At 38.7% G+C, this 18,876-nt stretch overlaps 1 protein-coding gene across 1 annotated transcript in view; it reads left to right on the top strand.

Moving 5' to 3' along the window:
- Grm8 (glutamate metabotropic receptor 8) overlaps window positions 1-18,876 on the top strand; it is a 963,476-nt gene that overhangs the window by 9,140 nt on the left and 935,460 nt on the right. Inside the window, exon 2 of the mRNA XM_004642707.2 lies at window positions 559-1,380. Within this exon, the coding sequence (XP_004642764.1) occupies window positions 871-1,380 (510 nt within the window). The 5' untranslated portion in view covers window positions 559-870. The remainder of the gene's footprint in view (window positions 1-558; window positions 1,381-18,876) is intronic.

The raw sequence follows: 18,876 nt of genomic DNA, 5'->3' as shown, positions 1-18,876 counted from the left end.
TCTTTCTTTCTTTCTTTCTTTCTTTCTTTCTTTCTTTCTTTCTTTCCTCTCTGTCTTTTGTGATTGAATAATCACTTTCTCCCACTGGGAAATCTGGGACACTAAAAAATGTTATTAACAGATGACTGCCTTGTTGAATGCAACACAAAAGTAACCTTTCATTGTGATTTTTGTGAACCAAATTTAAATGCTAAATTCAGAGAGCTATAAAAGTAAAAACAGATTTGAAAAGAAATAATGCTGTCCATCACAGGAATTTCAGTTTCATGGGAATAGGATTTATTGAAATAAAATGATAAATAAAAATACTTTCTGGCTTGGGAGAATCAACCTAGTTTCTCATACTTTCCTGTTTCCCCAGCTCTAAAAGTGTCATCAATCTCCTTGTTTAGCTGCAGTGCAGCCAGGTGTTCAGCATCACAGGGGGACAAAAAGAATTAGTCTCTTACTGAATAGGGAAACTTTTTAAAACAGAGGTTGGTGTAAAATGGCTTGAATATACTAAAATTACAGCCCCACTGAACTGAATCTCCCCCTTTTCCCTTTCCCTACCCTCAGGAATAATTCTGCTACAGGGCTGACTTCAAGGACATGAATCGTTGACCTCATCTCAACATCAGAACCTCAGATATTCTAATTTCTAGATCATTCCAGGCAAGTTGACTTTTCATGGGAATAAAATTGAACCTTAAGGATCTGATGGAAATTCACTGTGACGATCAAATCAAGAAAACGTACTAAAACCCTTAAGAGCCTTTCCCTCATGGGCCCTGATGGTAGCCTACAGAAGGCACAGCCTCAGGTGGTGCCACTTCTTACGTGTCAACAATAAACTTTGGGTCTTGGATTGCAACACCACCGGTGGAGAAAATGGTATGCGAGGGAAAGCGAACAGCCTCTTGCCCTTGTTTCTTCCTCTTGACTGCCAAGTTCTACTGGATCCTCACAATGATGCAAAGAACTCACAGCCAGGAGTATGCCCACTCCATACGGGTGGATGGGGACATCATTTTGGGGGGTCTCTTCCCTGTCCACGCAAAAGGAGAGAGAGGAGTGCCTTGTGGGGAGCTGAAGAAGGAGAAGGGCATCCACAGACTTGAGGCCATGCTTTATGCAATTGACCAGATCAACAAGGACCCAGATCTCCTCTCCAATATCACCCTGGGTGTTCGGATCCTTGACACATGCTCGAGGGACACCTATGCTTTGGAGCAGTCGCTGACCTTTGTGCAGGCATTAATAGAGAAAGACGCTTCTGACGTGAAGTGTGCTAATGGAGACCCACCCATTTTCACCAAGCCTGACAAGATTTCTGGTGTCATAGGTGCTGCAGCAAGTTCCGTGTCCATCATGGTTGCTAACATTTTAAGACTTTTTAAGGTAGGTGAAAGCATTGTGTTTCTGATCCTTGTGAAAGGACGATAGATTCTTATAACTTCAAATATAGGTTTAAAAAAGGAAGTGATGCTGAAGATGCAGATAGACCTTTTCTGTATCACCAGCTTCCTTAAAAGGGGAATGGGGTGCTCTGTGTCTGGGTTTCTACATATACTGTTGTTTCTTCATTATTTACAATTAATTGGATTTACTGTGATTTTTTTTTTCCTTCAAAAAGCAAGCCGGTAAGACCTGTGACATGTTGGGTCCATAAGCCATCTTGGGATAATCTTAATGAGACTCTTTTTAAATCAAAATAAGCATTTTTAGAGAAGAGTGAACACTTTTTGCATATTTATCATACAAAATATTTCTGTGATATTTGAGGTACATGTGAAATAATTTACTTGATAAAACTTCTTTTAGGTGGGGTCCTTGTTATGACTATAGCTCCTGTGTGAAGAAACAATATTTATTATTAATGTGTAGATGGGGGTGACATTGGGAGATAAGGTGGCCATAAAAATGTCAGGCTTGTTATGACTACAATAGAATAGAATCTCGTTAATTTAGACAGCTCTGATGCAGTCTTGGAATAATTATATATGATTTTATTGAGTGAACAGTTCAAATTTAGCAGGATAAATCAAGACATTTTGATTTATTTTCTATATACTGAATTTATATACTGAATAAAACTGATGAAATGAAATTAAAAATGCTTTAAAAAGTACAAAATGCTATAAAATAAAGTTATGGTATATCACCATTTTCACTAACATTCTTATCTTATTTATTATTACCCATTATGTAGTCTTTTGTAATAGATATAATTTTTAAAGTGAGAATACTTTTCATCTGATTTCTTCCTCAGTGGGACTTGACTTTTCCAATTTAACCTGAATTAATGAGGCTTCTTTTTAGACTGTGAAAAACTATGCCTATGCGTATTAGATTTAAAGTTGGACAGATGACAGATATAGTGACATAAACGAACAAAGTGATGGAAAACTTCACAGAAAAGATGAAAGGAAGAGAATTAAAGACTTTCTGGTTTGAAAGATATCTTGGGGGCCCATCTAGTTGGGTCGACATTTCATGTGGAAACCCCCTCTGTATCATGCCTGAGAGGCTGCACAGCCTCCGCATAAATTTCTTCAGTTTACAGGGGTGAACCCTACGAGGCAGCTTCATGGCTGTTTTCAATCTGATAAATTTTCTCCTATGATGAGGCTGCTTAGCAGAACCTCTGTGTATCTGAGATGGACTGGAGAGGGACAGACAGGACCTAAGGGGTGTGGCAGATATTTGAGCAGTACATTGGGAAGGTTCTCCTGGCAATGAGGACTCAAGCTTAAAACAGGGAGCCTTAGCCTTTAGGCACCTTCTTCCCTATCTGCAGAAACCTTCGAGGGAAGCTAGACAGCTGTTGGTACTTCTGGTGGGCTGAACACCTCCTCCCCAGAAGCTGAGATGCAGAGCCAGGCAACTCCGGGGTCCGCCCAGCTCTCTAGATCTAGGATTCCTCCCAGCAGCCCCTACTTCGCACACCTGGGCACCAGCTGCTCTGCAGTTGTTGCAGCTCAGTCATTTCCCCCTTTTTGGTTTGATCTCTGTCCTTACTTGCTCTGAAGTATCTCTTAGTTCACTCACTGAGTGTGGCTCAGAAACACCCAGTTTTCTAGAAGAAAAACTATTCATGAGGATCTCACATCTATGAGCCTCCGCATATACACAAATTCCTTTTCTCACCAACTCTGTCATATTTCCCACGACTTCTTCTGCTTCCTGTAGTCTGCTTCCCAGTAAAGAGTAGGAAGGAATTGGGGAGTGAGGTGGAGGACAGCAGGTCCTTATCTGAGGTTTTGAAAGCTTCTTTACAGTAGTTTTTGCCACAGGGTCAACTTATCTTTAAACTTGCAATAATAATAATAATAATAATAATAATAAGATGTATGTTGTTGGGTGTATTTAATAAGGTAGTACAGGCAAAATATCTTTTGTTTCTTTAGGCTACTAAAGAAATTTCAGGCCCTCTGAAGGCAGGAGGCAAGATTTTGTTTTGCACACGCTGCATCTGGCTTCTCTCCTCTCTGTTCTTTCCGCACCACCTGGCCAATTCTCTTGCTCTCCTGGAGCATTCTGGAGGGACTCCGTGTAGCCAAGGAAGAGAATGGACTTTGGGTAGAGTCTGTGGTCCAGGTCAATTCCTGAGCTGCTTGCTGGCTGGCACACCAGGGGCCGTGCCTTTGGCTGACCAGGCTGTGGGTCACCATTAGCCAGGAGGGGGCGCTGGTGATGGCGGAAGACATAACTAACACCCTCAATACAGTGGTAGCAAGCATATGTTTAACTTGCTGGAAGTAAATCAGGTTACTGGATTTCAAAAGTCGATATTGAAAAGTCAGACAGTGAGAGGGTGTAGATGTTCACGTCATCTTTCAGCTGAAACTGGAATCATACGAATGTGAATCAAATAGTTACAATTTATTGTCGTTCTGTCCTCATTTAATTTGATGTTTTATGTATGACCCGTACCTAGAACTATACAGCGATTTCCAGTATGATATAATGATAGTTGCTCTTGGGACAGAAAATGGTTCACTTAATGTGTGGATGACTTCTGTTTATACCCAGATGTTAGGACTGACAAGAGTATTAGCGTGGGAATCAAGTAAATGATTAACACAGTATTGCATTGGGGATTGGGATACAGTTCCATCCTGAAAAATACTCACCTTCTTTAAATTGAATGCTATGACAAAATAAATTTCAGTACAGTTTATGATTTCTTCAAGGCGGTATACGATTTAAAGAATCTAAAAAGATTCATGAAAATCCAAGGTTTCCCACTTACTCCTGGATTAGAGGAGTTAAAGAAGGAAGAAACTTCATCGTAGTTGTATAAACTAGGTCTCAATTGATGAATTTACTGTCATTCTCAGTAATAAACATGAGTTAGAATTATAAGAATATGGCTGGGATCTTTTAAAAATTTTATAGAAAATGTTTGGGGTAAAATTGGCAATAATCTCCAAATGTCTTAGTTCTCTTTTTTTGACCATTCTGGAGAAGCCGTTTCTCTACCTGCAGGATCTGCGTGAACTAATTTGAGAAGCAGACACCATCTTCCAGGCATTCCAAACCAGCTCTGTCTTCAGTGTTGTTCCTTTGGTAGCTGTCCTGTTTTATGTTCTTCTAATCAGAACTCATATAGTAGATGTATGCATTGTTTGCCATCTCCATGTCTGTCTGTTTTTAAGATGGAGGAGAATTTTATTTGCCAAACAATCAAATGGAATGAAATGATTTGTCTTTGTAAATGAGATTCTGGCCTTAGTTGGGAGGGGGCTTATTTAGCACCCGCAAGGTCACCTAGAGGAGGTCAAGGGGTCTTGATTGTTTGATCTAGAGGGAGGTAGTCCTGCCCTACCTTTGTTTCTCTTCTTCTCAAAGCTCAGATGCAAATGAAAATGAATTGATCTTCTTAACTTCAGAAAAGAGTTGGATGAGGTGCTGGAGCCAGATATACCAGGAGTAGGCAACACTGTGTAGCTCAGGCCCATGGGATCCCAAACACTCCACTACACCAGTGATCCCCAACCGTGAGGTCAACCTAGGCTTATGCCCTTATGCCCTCAAGCCTAAAAGGCTTCCCAAACAGCAGGATCTGGTGGTTGAATATTGCCTCTGAACCCCTCTCAGAACTATTTTTACTGAGAGGAGAGGGATCTCTGATTTCCTTCAGGTATGTTGGGAGTGAAACTGGTTTGAGAGAAACAGAAGACTTCAATGATAGGAACTTGGAGCCTTAATATATAAGTATGTATATGTGCATATGTATATGTCATATGTGGGCTGTCATGGGACACAGTGGTTACGTAGATGACTGTTTAACCCCTTGAGAGATATAATAACTTTAAATAACAATTAAAATAGTGTGATATATAATTGCAGAATAGCAAATTGTGGACAGTTTCATCCTAATGAAAACATAAATGGCATTTCAGAGATTGTTGTATTGTAGAAAGTCCAGTGAAAATAAATGCCTAGCTCTCAGGAACTGTGTAATTTGAATATTTTTAAATTTAAGGATATTTTGGAAATTTTGACTAGGAAGCTTATAAATTAAATTTATATATGCTTTATGAAGATCTCAATTTTTCCCATCTCTAGAACATTTGTAGCCTTCTCCCTTAAATTAGAGCAAATTACTCAAAACAGTAATAATATGTCTCACATGGGGCAAAGACTGAATATTATAAGTTAAAAATAGCACATTGATGTTGGAGGTAACACACATTAATGTCTACAAAGATGCATTGAGTTATAAGAGGACAGTGTCAGATGTGATTTTCTCTCTTCTGTTTTTCTAACATTACCTGAATTGCTAATTTTCTATTGTTGACAGATAGGGCTTAGATAGCCTGCAGTGTATCCTTCCAAAGCAATCAAATGAGACTTGTCAATAGAAATCCATTTGTGGGTGGGCTAGATAACTTCTCCCCATGTGGAACTATGCTGGTTATAAATGGCTAAAATTGATCTTCATGTTAAGTAAATGAAATACAGAGAAATATCTTATTTCCCTGGAAGTCTTTGCCTACTTAGCTATGTTTACAAAGATATATCTTCTTCAAAAAGACTGTACCAGTTATAGCAACAACTAAAATCAAGGGTTTTGCTAATTATTTATTGCATACTCAATGGATTTTATGAATTGTATACTATGAAAAGGTGAATCTGCCATAGTCAAGCTCATCCACTTAGATGGACGAATAAATGAGCACAATCAGTGAACTCAGCAGGAAGTAACATTTCATATAAATCTTATTGAATAGCGAATGCATAACAGAATATTGACAGGTAGATTCCTTCACTTAATCCTGTGGTACTGTGGAAAGCTCCAATTTGACTATGAAAAGAGCTTCCTTACTATAGATGAGAGACGATGGTACTGTGTCATACAGGTACCAAAGTAGTGGCATTGGCTGAGAATGGGCATTTGAATTCATAGCCAGAGAGATATGTGGAAATGGTAATGTATGTCCCCTTCTTAAAACTGTTAATGGGTATAGTCCCCCTAGAAAGAAGGTCCATCTCCACTTGCGGAAGTCTTCTCTCATTTTCTTTGATTAGATTTTATTATGTATAATGATGACACAGTTTACACTTTCTCTTCTTAGTCTTTATCCCTTACTAGTGTAGTTATTTATTTACTTCCTTAGGTCCTCCATTAGACCATGAGCATCTTCTTGCAGATAGGATCCATGTGCATCTTTGTTGCTGTAATCCTAGACTGTGTTTCTGACTTGTTGGGAACCTTACGTGTGACTTCTGAATGAATGAATGAGTGAACCAGCAATATCTCTACTCAACTCTCTTACCCCAGCCCCAAATATTTGAGTAGATAGGACAGAAATAGATTGTTTATTTTACTTTTATACTCTTTTAGAAAAAGGAACAGAAGGAGGAAGAAGGGGGTTAAGAAGGGAACATGGTATATTTTGGGAGTTCCTATTTTCATGTGCTTCCTCGTTTTTGTATGCATTTACATTTTCTCTGAATAGATTTTTTAAATTAAAAATTGAATAAATAAGAGATATGAATGCATTCTCACTTCGAAAGGTGTTAGCAATAGATAGATAGCACAAAATAGAACAAATCCACTTCCCACCACTTCTACAGTACTATTAATAAAGTTACACATGCATATGTGATTTTATTAATAGATGTGTAGCTTATGACTTTCTTTTCTACTTAATATGTAATGTATCTGAGGGAGATTTCCATGTTGGCTAATATAGGGCAGTTTCAGTAATTTTCAAACCTGGCTACATTTCAGCATTACCTAAAAAGTTTTTTGAAAGTATGGACATTCAAACCCTATCCAAGATAAATGAAACTGGGGTGGAGCTCAGCTTTGGTAGGGTTTTGAAGATTATCAAGTGATTTTGATATTTGATCAGGACTAAGAAGCAAAAGAAATTCTTTCTTTGTTTTCACGTGTGCACGCTTTTTAATCATAGAGGTAGACCATCATTTACTCTACATATCCCTGATAGAGAAGTAATATAGTATTACTTTCTTTTGACTTCTTAAGATCATTTATCATTTGAAAAACATTTGTAACAATACCAGCGCCTCATCCAAGTATTGTTAACTTTAGAGTGAATTTTGGTGTCATAGAGCCCTTTCTTGGGCCAACAGAGGGACTACGTTAATGATTACCTAAAATGATCTTGCTCTAAGGCAGGCATACATGATGCAGGAATAGGTCACAAGCCCTGCTCTTTGTAAGAGATTTCTAATGTACTGCTTTCTAATAAGTGGTGTGATCACATGTTTAGACTGAAAGAAGCTGGGTGAAATAGGTTTTGAACTTGGTGAATTTAAATTTTTCTTACTTTTCTTCCCTGTAGCTCTAAATGGTCTAAAATCCTACAGTGAATACTAAAGATATCTTTAGAGCTTATTTAATGATTAATGTTTATCTTTTGGGCATGTTAAACAATGATGTTGTTTTAAAAGTAATGAGAAGACTTTCCAAGAGAGTGGCTTATGATTGGATGCTATATATTTTTTGTTTAAGAAGCTGTCTGAAAATTTATCTAAAACAAGTCAGGATAGATGTCAATAAATAAATAAATTTACATAAAATACTGTGCTCTTTCCATTCATTTATCCTAAAGACTGTGATTTTCAAATTCTTGTAGGCTTTATTTTTTTTTAGAGTGAATTTTAGGTGTATAAGCAAATTCAAGATTATACTGCATTTTATTTGGTTTCAACCAAAGCTTATAGCTTCCTAGGGAGACAAAATGTGAGGGCTGTTGTGTGGCCTCTCTTCAGTTGCTCTCAGACTTAGCATGCATCAGAATCAATCAGAGGGGTTGTTGGAAATGGATTGCTGAGCCTACCTTGAGGGTTTCTGATTCAGTAGGTCCAGGGCGGGGCCTGAAAATTGGTATTTCTAACTGCTGCCAGGTGATGCTGATGTTGCTGTTTTGGCAGCCCATGCTTTGAGAACCACTGCTCCATACAAATTGCTTGCTGGCTGACTTAGCAAGTCAAAGGACACCAAACAGAAATGAGATTTAACAATGTTCTGTCTGACAGCAGCCTTTTTTCTTTTGACTCATACCTGGTTAGGTTTCTGTTCGTGTTGGTCCTAATCACAGCAGCTGCTGTTCGGATCTATTTTTAATCATGTGCTCCTTTGGAAGTTGTATTCTTTATTAAATAATGCACAGCTCAGGAATCATGATCAGGATAACCATCACTTGAACCTGACTCCTAAAAACAGGGTCACCCAAATTACTACTTTCACTCATTTTTTACTACTGAGATAGTATGGTGAACTGATTTAAGATACTTAGACTATAAGAGACACATTAACTGGGAATTGAGAACAGTAAGTGATTGAGAACGGGCTATGATTTGTCTTGGCTTCCAGCAATTTGTCTTCAGAAAGTATGACAGCTACCTCCTGACTGCCATTATACAATGAGGTTGCAAATAACATTCCACAGCAGTCTTAATCAATAGAGGGTCACAAGAGGCGGGGATAGGGCCTATTTACTCATTTAATTGATATAACACATTTTGTGGCAAAAGGCAGAGGCATATTTTTCAGCTGTCACCGGGGACTTTTCCTAACCTTAAGCATTCCTAAAACATAAAGTGTACATGTAATTTTTATGTATTTAAAATCCAAAACAAACACCAAACTGGTAAGTTGAAGGGATCTATGCATAGTATTAACCACAACCGTCTTTACCTGTTTCTAGAATGAGGCCAGGTTCACTTCATCCAGCCCAGCAAACCAACAGGCATGTGTTCTCCATGTTGGCCACAGTGCTAAGAAATGCATAAAATGTATAGTGTTAAGAAAACACGTGGCACATAGTAAGCTCCATTGCTGTTTATTACAATGATGATATTGAAAAGCAAGATATTTATGTCTGCCATCAGTAGGATATCCATTTTGAGCTGTACCATCCCTCCTAGGCTCTTCCAGTCTCCCTCTGACTTTGAGGAACCTGATTTTCCTCACATGATCCTAGAAGTTTTGGTTAGTTACAACATCAGAGAAGTCATGGATCTGTCCCTTATTATTCCCCCCGGTACTGCCAAGAGTCCCCTGGACATGTGGGTGGTGATGCGCTCTTTTGCTGGTTTATTAGCTGTGCTTCCCTTCACATGGATTGAGAATAAATGATATTTTTGACTAGGACTTGTGCTATTTCTTGCACTTTAAATCTGAGTATCTACATTATGGCAACTCCACTTATTAGAGTTCTCAGAATCTTTGTGTTTAAATTGTTTATAGAAAGTAGACAGTATTCTAGTAAACCTATGCAGATTTATTAAATATTGTGGGTTGTAGATATCTGTTGTCATCAGATATTGTCTATTCATTACATATAATTGTGATTACTTATCTAGTGAAGCTGATGCTCTTTGGAGTAAAATAAATGCATATGAATTATAGGAACTAGGTCAGGCTCTATAGTCAGATTTGCTGGGTTCAAATTCTGATATGTTTATTGCCTGTGTGCCCTTAAGGAAGGTAGTTAATCTCTCTAAACCTAGCTCTCTTATCTGTAAAAAAATAATAAAAGTATTTCCTTCATAAGGTTTTTAATGAAGGCTGATAAATAAAATGCATAGTGTTAAGAAAATGTGTGGCACATACTAAGCTCCATTGCTGTTTGTTACAATGATGATATTGAAAAGCAAGATATTTATGTCTGCCATCAGTAGGCTATTAATTTTGAGCTGTACCTTTCTTTCAATTTGTCAACTGTCCATACTGAGTTAGCCTGTTTGGGGTTAATGCCAGACTGTCATTAGATGTGTAGTCACTGGTCAAGAAATAGAACACCGTGATAGGTCCAAGTGGGGTCTAGGATAGGGCAAGCCTATCTAGTTTTCTTGAATATCAAACTTGAGAATGGAACTTCATAAACTCCATTTTCCAGCCAGGTAAACTCATAAAATAGTGTATTGTTATCCTTCTCAAGTCCGTGTTTTGGATCCTAAGAGTTGGCTTTATTTAAAAAAAGACAACAAACCAAGAGGAAGATTGGGTGACTCAAGGATAAGTTAGGCCAAATTTCAATATTGTTTCTTCACCCTAAGGGAAAGAAAGGCAACAACACTATCACCACAATTCCTGCCCACCTAGACATTTTCCTAGGGCCACAGGCCTGATGGTGAATTGTGAGAGATGGTGGGTAGCTGACTAAGCCAGGAGTGGATGGTAGGCAGCCTTTTAAAGCTGCTTTGGGTTGAATTCCTTTTGTTTGCCTCAGCATTTGATACAATGACCCAAAGGCAGAAACAACAGGTTCCCTGTGGACACAGATCGTTATCCCTTGTATAGAAGAGAATATTTTTGTCTCGCAGGAACAGCCTATGTAACACTAATTCCCAACACAAATGTCATAAATAAAAACACTTAAATAACTGAGAAGCATTTATTCTAGAAGTCACATTCCTTTTAGGACTCAGGAAGAGAAAAAAACTAAGTCTGTTAAATTTTGACTTACTCTATGAACTATCTTGCTCTACCCTTTTGAAATGTGAATAATTAAGCAAATATATTACATTTTCATTATAATAAAATATGGATATTTACTCACATGTGACATGGCTTTGTAGGGAAAGAGAAACTGTGTTTACACAATGTAGATTTATATGGTCTAAGTGGGAAGGACCTATGAGGGAGACTCCTCTGATGGGTGTCGTGAGATCACGCTGGTGAGTACTTGGCATAGCTCTATAAACTCAGTAACTACAGTGGTAACTTTCTTTTCCATCTACGGAAAGTGCAGTAGAGTGAAGAGATGTCAACATTTTACCCACTTATTCTTTTTAAATTAATGGGTAAAATAAATAAATAGGTACTATTCAATCGACTCATGAATAGGTACTTATTCAATATCTCATAGGAATAGGAGTGGTGATTGACACCATAGCAGATGGTATGAAAGAACTAGGATAGCCTAAGCTGTTGTGTTCCTTAATATTTAGTTAAGTAGAAACTACTAACACACAAACTATCAATGAACAATATGAAATGGTATATGTCATAAGGGCCAACTCACTGGGCAACTTCAAGGCTGACTTCATTTTAGGATGCTACAGTTTTTCAGCCAAGATGTTTTAGACACTTGGCCAGCTGTAACAAATACCATAGACAGGATGGCTTACACAATAAACACTTATTTGTTATAGTTCTGAGGCTAGAAGTCCAAAATGAGAATATAGCCCAGCGGAGTTCTTGGTGAAGGCCTTCTTCCTACTTACAGATGGTCATCTCTTTGTCTCTCCAGAGCTTTTTCTTGTTTCTTTCTTATACAGGCACCAATCCAGGCATAAAGTTTCCACCCTCTCCCAAAGGCCCACTTTCTACTAACTCAGGGTTAGGATTCTAACCTATGAATTTTGGAAGAGCCACTGAGTGTCCATAGTACTGATCTTTGTGTAGTGATGAGGGATTGGTCTTGTTGTAGAGAGGTGGGTAGGAATGTGTACACTTACAGGACAGAGAGGAGGAAGGATCACACAAGCCTGGGAATCTTAGGAACTTTTAGCCCGAGGTCAGCTCCCACGCAGCTATGAAGGGGTGAAAGGAAATGGAAATTTTTTCTGTCCTCGTGGCCACTCTCTGTTATGACAAAACTTCAAAGGAGGTTTTAAAGAATCTGTAAGCCTGGAGTGCTTTGTGTTCTCATTGAACACAGAACTGGGGGCCTCAGTTAAAATCCAAGGCAGTGGGTGGGCAAGGAGCATCCAGAGAGCAGAGTGCTGTGCTTTTGCCATGGAGTGCAGGAAAAGATGAAGGTGTAAATTGCTGAGGGCTTTAAGGAAGGAGCCCAGGAGCAACTGCCCTCACTCTATGGAAATCTATGCAATTTAAGATAACAAAATTTTCTTTCATTTGCCACATGGATATCTTGACTGCTTATACTGTTCTCATTAAATATAGATGCACAATTAATTGCTGAAAAAGAAATTAAATGCATTATCAATGGATCAATTTTATTTGTTTCCTTCCCATAAGGAAAGTTAGATCTCGAGGGCTCACTCTTTCTTCTGCCTTCCTGACCCTATCTGCTCTGTTGGTTTCACAAGGTGATCATAGATTTGAAAGGGAAACACTGGTGAATTTACAGTGTTCTAAATGGAAAGGGCTTTGAGTGACTTAGAAATGTTTTTGTATTGAAAATGTCATGAATGATTTTCCTTCCTTCCCTTTTTCCTTCCTTCCTTGCTTGCTTTTTTGCTTTTCTCCTTTTCCTCCTCTTTCTCATCCTCTTGTTTTGCATTACTAGAGATCAAATGCAAGGCCTTCCTATTGAGCTATATCCCCAGCCCCTATTTAGCTATTTATTTTGAGACATGGGCTCACTAAGTTGCTCGGGCCAGGCTTGAACGTGCAAGCATCTTACCTCACTCTCCCCGGCTGCTGGAATTCCAGGCCACAAATGACTTTTGTGCTTAACCCCTCAGTGCTTTAAGTTGTGGCTTCTGCTCTCATCATCCCACCTGCTGCAATGGGAGCACAATGGGCAGTGCGTAGTTGTCTTTGAAGCCATAGGGCTGGGACATTAAGTCTTTGGATGCTTTTTCTTCTGCCTGAGGAAAGATGGTACTGGAAATTTCAGTTTTTTAAATTTTTTTAGTTAGATTCCTTTATTTCATTTATATTCATGCAGCTTGAGCATCTGTGAGTTTGGCTGGTGTATAAATTAATATTTACAGGTAGAACCTTGTTGAAAATAAAATAGATTAAGTGGAGAATATTTTTCCCAAAGCTTCTTTCTCTAACAAAAGTGAAGCAAGCCAGCAGCACTGCTCTACTGAAAACCCCATCTGTCAGTTCACTGCTGATCTGAGCTGGCACCTCCTTGGAAGGTTTGAAGCCCAGGGTCTTCATGTGAAGCAGAGTGAGTGCAGTACTTGTTGGAAGAATTTGGAGTTTAAGATTTAGGCTTACATTTACTTTAAAGCACTTCTCTGAATTACAGACAACTGAAAAATCTGTATTTTGATACTGTAATTACAGTTAAATTTCAGCTTTTACTGATCGGTATTAACTGTACCATATAATAATTTTTTTAAAGATATTAAGCCAGTGATCTAAAATACTGCAATGGTGTAGGAGTGATGGATAAATATGACTTTTAATACCTTATTTTAAATCATTTTTTGATGTTTAAACTAATGACATTAACATTTCATCCCAGTAAAGAGGTGCATGTTTAGATTTTGGAGTAAAACAAATATAAACCCTGTAAGTATTGCTTATCATATCTATCTGATAAGAAATACAGTAGAGAATCTATGATCAGATGCAAAGTGGTTCTCATGAAAGAAAAAAATACATAGCATTTTACTTTGTTTTATACAACTCAGAGTGAATTTCAGTAGGTGTTTTGGTTTTAAATAAGGTATACTGTACCTACTGTGTCCGTAGGTATTTGGTTGGTTGTTTCAAAGACATTTTAGAAAGCTCTGCACAAAATGATTTTTTAATAAACATTGTTTTTCCTAGTGTCTGTGTGTTTGGAATCATGGAGTGCTAAGAGTTGGAAGGGTTTTTGTGAAGTCTTGTTCAATAACTATCCATCCAGAGCAAAATCTATTAAAATCCTTGGTAGGAGATAATAGGTCGGTGGGATCTGATGTTCACCGTTCACTGAGTTAAACATATCTGTCTTCTGTGGATTCCTGAGCCTTGAGATTTCCAGGCTGAGGTTTCCTGTTTCTTCATCTGGTTCTCAGAGTAGCGGCACAGAGCTAACGTTTATTGACAGCTTCCTGTATGCCAGGCTGTGCTAAGTGCTTAACATGCCTGTTCTTATTTGATTCTCATCACGGCTGTCAGGTAAGGGTGGTTTTCAGATGAGAAAACGAGGCTCCTCCAGGGTTACCCAGAAAATAAGTGGCTAACTCATATTTGAAAGTAGGTCTGTGTTTTCAACCAAGTTTTCAGATTTTCTATGGATTTCCTTTCTTTAAACACACTGCTGTGTTACTTTAACCCTATTCCTAGTTACATTCATGGATTTTTTTCTTTTGCCATTATAATGAATGCCTTTGTGTAGGAAAAAGGCCCTCTGTACAAAAGACTTCAGCTGTGTTGGCGTCCAATATGAACACACACGTGTAGGTGGCCAGGACGGCAGATAGGGTTGGCCAACACATCCGTGGTGGGTAGTGGCCTCAATTCAAGAAGAAGCCTGACTGCCCATGACCCACCCCATGGATCTTCCTTGTCCCTGGAGTGGTCAGAAAGCTCCCAGGAAATGTTAGGAAGCATATAGGTATTCTTTTAGCAGCACTGACAGGAGTGTCATATTGCTGCAGATGTTTTCTGAGGAAGGATATTTTGGGGGAAGAGTTTGTATTATTACAGGTTGTCAGAAAAGTTTATGCATTAGGAAGTTTTCCATGGAAGGGCTTATATAGCCAAGATTCTTTTTTTGTTTTGTTTTTAAAATTGATGACAGGATGTTGTAAAATTACTTGGACTTCAGCAAAGCACTAAAAGCATCAAAATAAATGCATGTGTTATGCAACTACTCCTTTCTCAAGCCAAAATATGACCTGTGACATCATTTCCTCAACAAATGGGATCAAGTTCTAGACCAAATGAGAGGTGCTGAAAAGAGCCCATTTATAGTGAGGTTCTTTTACACACATCCTGTTTCCATTACAGTCTACCCTAGCGTGGCTGGGTGTATTGAATTGGGACCAGGGCTTATGTAGTATCAATGTCAGTAAAACAAATCACTTTCATATTTGTGGGGAGAGATTGGGCTCTAGCTCTCTTTCCTGTGCCTTGGCAGAGGGAGAGGGCTGGGGTGCTTTCAGCCACTCTGTGGGGTGGACCGGCAGAGCGATCTGGCGGGCTGCCCCTCCCATGTGTGCGTTTCCCCAGGCCTGATGGCCTCCCCTTGAGCTTCTCACTCTCCCACTGTGGTCTAGAATCTTCTTCTGTTATCCCATCCAATCCTCCATTTCAAGTCTCCTTTTGGCTGTGAAGTGTTTAGATTTTACCTTTACTTTGAGCACACTTTTGATCTTTTTTAGAGTTCCTCTAGATTTTCCAATTAAGTAAAAACACCTTTTTATACTTTTTGTTTCCATGGTAATAGATTTCAGGACTGGTCTAGAAAATCGCTAGCTTCATGTACCAATGGAAATTTGGAGCATTACGGATCACATCTAAACATCAACCCACCTGTATGAGGAGGGCAAGACTGATAAAAGCATTTCAGAACATTTTATTTTAGCTGCAATCAGCAGATTTTGAAAATTGAGTCCCACATTGCAGGCGAATGCTTGGGAGAATTAGCATGAAACTTAGTGCTCACTAATCAGCTCCAGGTAGAAAGAACAAAATTAACTAGAAGCATTAATTTCAAATTTAGCAGGGTATGAGAAACAGTAGAGTCCCATTTCGGAGTTTTCCAGCACCTTCCCGAGTTTTCACAAGTGCTAGTTTTGTTCTTGGGAGTCAGACGTGGGAGGCGAGTCTTCTCAGAGTGATTTGCCTTTTGGTGACAGGAAGATTGTTTCCAAAAGTTCGGGGAAATCTACCTGGTACTGTCTATAAAAATATCTTTTAGGATTCTGGGGTACATATCAGAACTCAATAAAAAAAATCTATTGAGAAAGTTGGTTAAAGACAGGACAAACAAAGAAAAAGCAAAGATTTTTCTGAGGAAAAAAGAACATTTATACAAAGCTTTATATTTCTGAGTACATGGAAGGAAAGGTAGAGTTTTTTAGTCAACACTGATTTTTGCTCTGTATAACCCTACAGAGTGGGGGAACTGAGAGAGAGGTGAGAGAAAAGGCAGAGAGAAGGCAGGGAGATGAGATGGGAATCAAGGCCTGAGTTTTCCATGTGGCTTGCAGTTGTTTGGAAGGAGACAGTGAATAAAAGGCCCCCTTTTTGTAATGTAGATTTTAATTTTGTAGGTTACCTGTGCCAATATCTGGTATGTTAAGATGCTTTTATGTTGACCTGATTACTATTACATTTGAAGTAACAAATGTAAGATACACATACTCTACCCAAGGTAAATTTGTTGTTGTTTTTTCAAGCATCAAAAATTATAAGCAATGGTAATAGAAAATCTTCAGGAACATACCTCAAGAAGTGTGAAGTTAGGGGTCAAAATGCAGGGCCAGCACAGTGTATAGAATAATTTAATGTAAGAAAGGCATGGGAGGGCTCTCATAGAATTCCTAATAACCTCAGTGAATGTGAAAATTATATGCATAAGCATGAACTAAGTTTAATATCAACAAAAATAAAAGGGGGAAAGGGAAATTTGAGGAGTGAGGGGGGGGAGAGAAAATGGGATTAAAAAATGAAAGAAGCTGCATTATGTACATTTACCCCACGATGACTATAAAATGCATGTACTACAAACATGTACTAATAAAGAAAAAATGAAAGAACAGTAAAGGGAGGTTCATTTATTTCAGTACTCAGTATTAATTTCTTCCCAATATTTTCAAGATTAAAAATACCTGTTAAAATAGGTGCTCCTATGTGTAGGGAGAATTTACCAAGATTGACTTATCTCAAATTCAAGTCCTCCAAGCTTTGGAGGTACTCGCTGCTTCTCCTAGCCCAAGTTATATCCCACCTTTGTCAAAGCCACGTGAGTACCATTTCCCTCAGCAGTACACGTGGCACACAAAGTAGAGCTTTCAGCTCTTGCAGTCAAGATGCACATGTACCACCCTTTCCTAGGGAGGGAACACTCACCATGCTGAATGTGAGCTAAGGCCTAGGCGACAGCAGGGAGCCCTTGGAGTGCATTGAGAAGAGCCTTCCATGAGCACCAACGCTAGCATCTTCCAGCTCACGGTCACAGCCTAGGTTTGGCCTCCCTTCTACCATCCCTAACATAATCCAAGAGCAGCATGTAAACTGTGTTCACTGGTGAAAATGTTAGAATCTGCTTGGCTGAGGACCCTGTCATGAGAGCTAGAGATACCTCTTTCCACCCTTAGTTTCTCCTTTGCCCGTCTCAGCTCTCCTGTGGGTTATTTGAACATTTTGTAGAACTCCATTTTGATTTATCTATAATGTTTTAGAGTATATCCCTTTATGTAGCTTTTTATGTACATACATAATTTATTAGTCTACTGGTGTTGTCATTTTTATGAGTTCCATAGAAGTGCAGGAACTTACCTCCCTTAACCCTTCCCTTTTGATTATATGATTGTCTTAGATATTTTCTCTGCACACATTGGAAATCCTATTGGACAGTGCTAGACTTTTTATTTTAATGCTCAGATAAATTTTAAAAACTTGAGGAGGAACAAAGTCTATGTACTTCCCCATATTTCTACTCTCTGTTGTTTTTTTCTTCCTTCCTGATGGTCCAAAATTCTTTCTTTTATGTTTTCTATTTTGTTTTGAGAACTTATTCAGCCATTCTTTCCGGGTTGGTCTGCCATCTGCTAGTGACAAATTCTTAGGCTTCCTTCACCTGAGAATGCCATTGCTGAAGAGTATTTTCTCTGGATACAGATTTCTGATGGACAGTGCTTTCAGCACATGAAGAATGTTGTACAACTTCCTTGGAGCTTTTGTGATTTCTTTGGAGAAATCCTCTGTCATGCAAATTGTTTCCTTCCTGTAGATGATGTATCATTTCTTCCTGGCTATGCTAAGGGAGTTTTTCTTTGTCTTCGATGTAACAGTGATGTATATTGTGAATTTCTTTGGGTCTAATTGTTTGGTGGTCTCTCAGATTCTTTTTTTTCTTTCTTTGAATTATTTAATAAATAAATTATTTACTTGGCAGCAGGTATCGCTACACAGCTCAGACTCATAGTGATCCTCCTGTCTCAGGCTCCCTAGCACAAGGATTACAGGTTTGTGCCACCACATCCGGTCTCAATGGCTCACCACCTGTGGCTGGTGCTGGGGATCGAACCTGGGTCCTTGTCAGGCAGATACTTAGACCCCTGAGCTGTCTCCCTTCCTCTCTCAGATTCTTGATTCTGTCTTTTGCCAACTTCAGAGAATTCTTTTCAGTACCCACCTCTTTGGGGGAGCCACCTGATCTAAATACTTATATTGTAGCTCTTTTGTTATAAGTTCCACGGGTCTCTGAGGTAGTAACACTCATTTTCCCTCCAATATAATTACTAATTATAGTTTAGCATGGGCAATTTCTATTGCTCTATTTTCAAATTCACTGATGCTTTCCTCTGTCCTTTCCATTCTGCTATGGAGCGCATTCATTCATTGAGTTTTAAAAAATTTTAATTTTAGTTATCATGTTTTAATTCCAAAATTTTTATTTTCATCTTCTGTCTCCAGTTTCTTTCCTGATTTTCCATCCCTTTGCTAACTCTCTGTATTTTACCTTTGATTCAGGAATGTTTGCTGTTGCTCCTTGGCTGGATGTCACCCTGGCTATGAGGGAGGAGGAGCCTCCTTCCTGCTCCTCA

The sequence above is a fragment of the Octodon degus genome, unplaced genomic scaffold (assembly GCF_000260255.1).
Source record: "Octodon degus isolate 3935 unplaced genomic scaffold, OctDeg1.0 scaffold00160, whole genome shotgun sequence".
Lineage (NCBI taxonomy): Eukaryota > Metazoa > Chordata > Mammalia > Rodentia > Octodontidae > Octodon > Octodon degus.
This window is presented reverse-complemented; position numbering and strand designations above follow the sequence as displayed.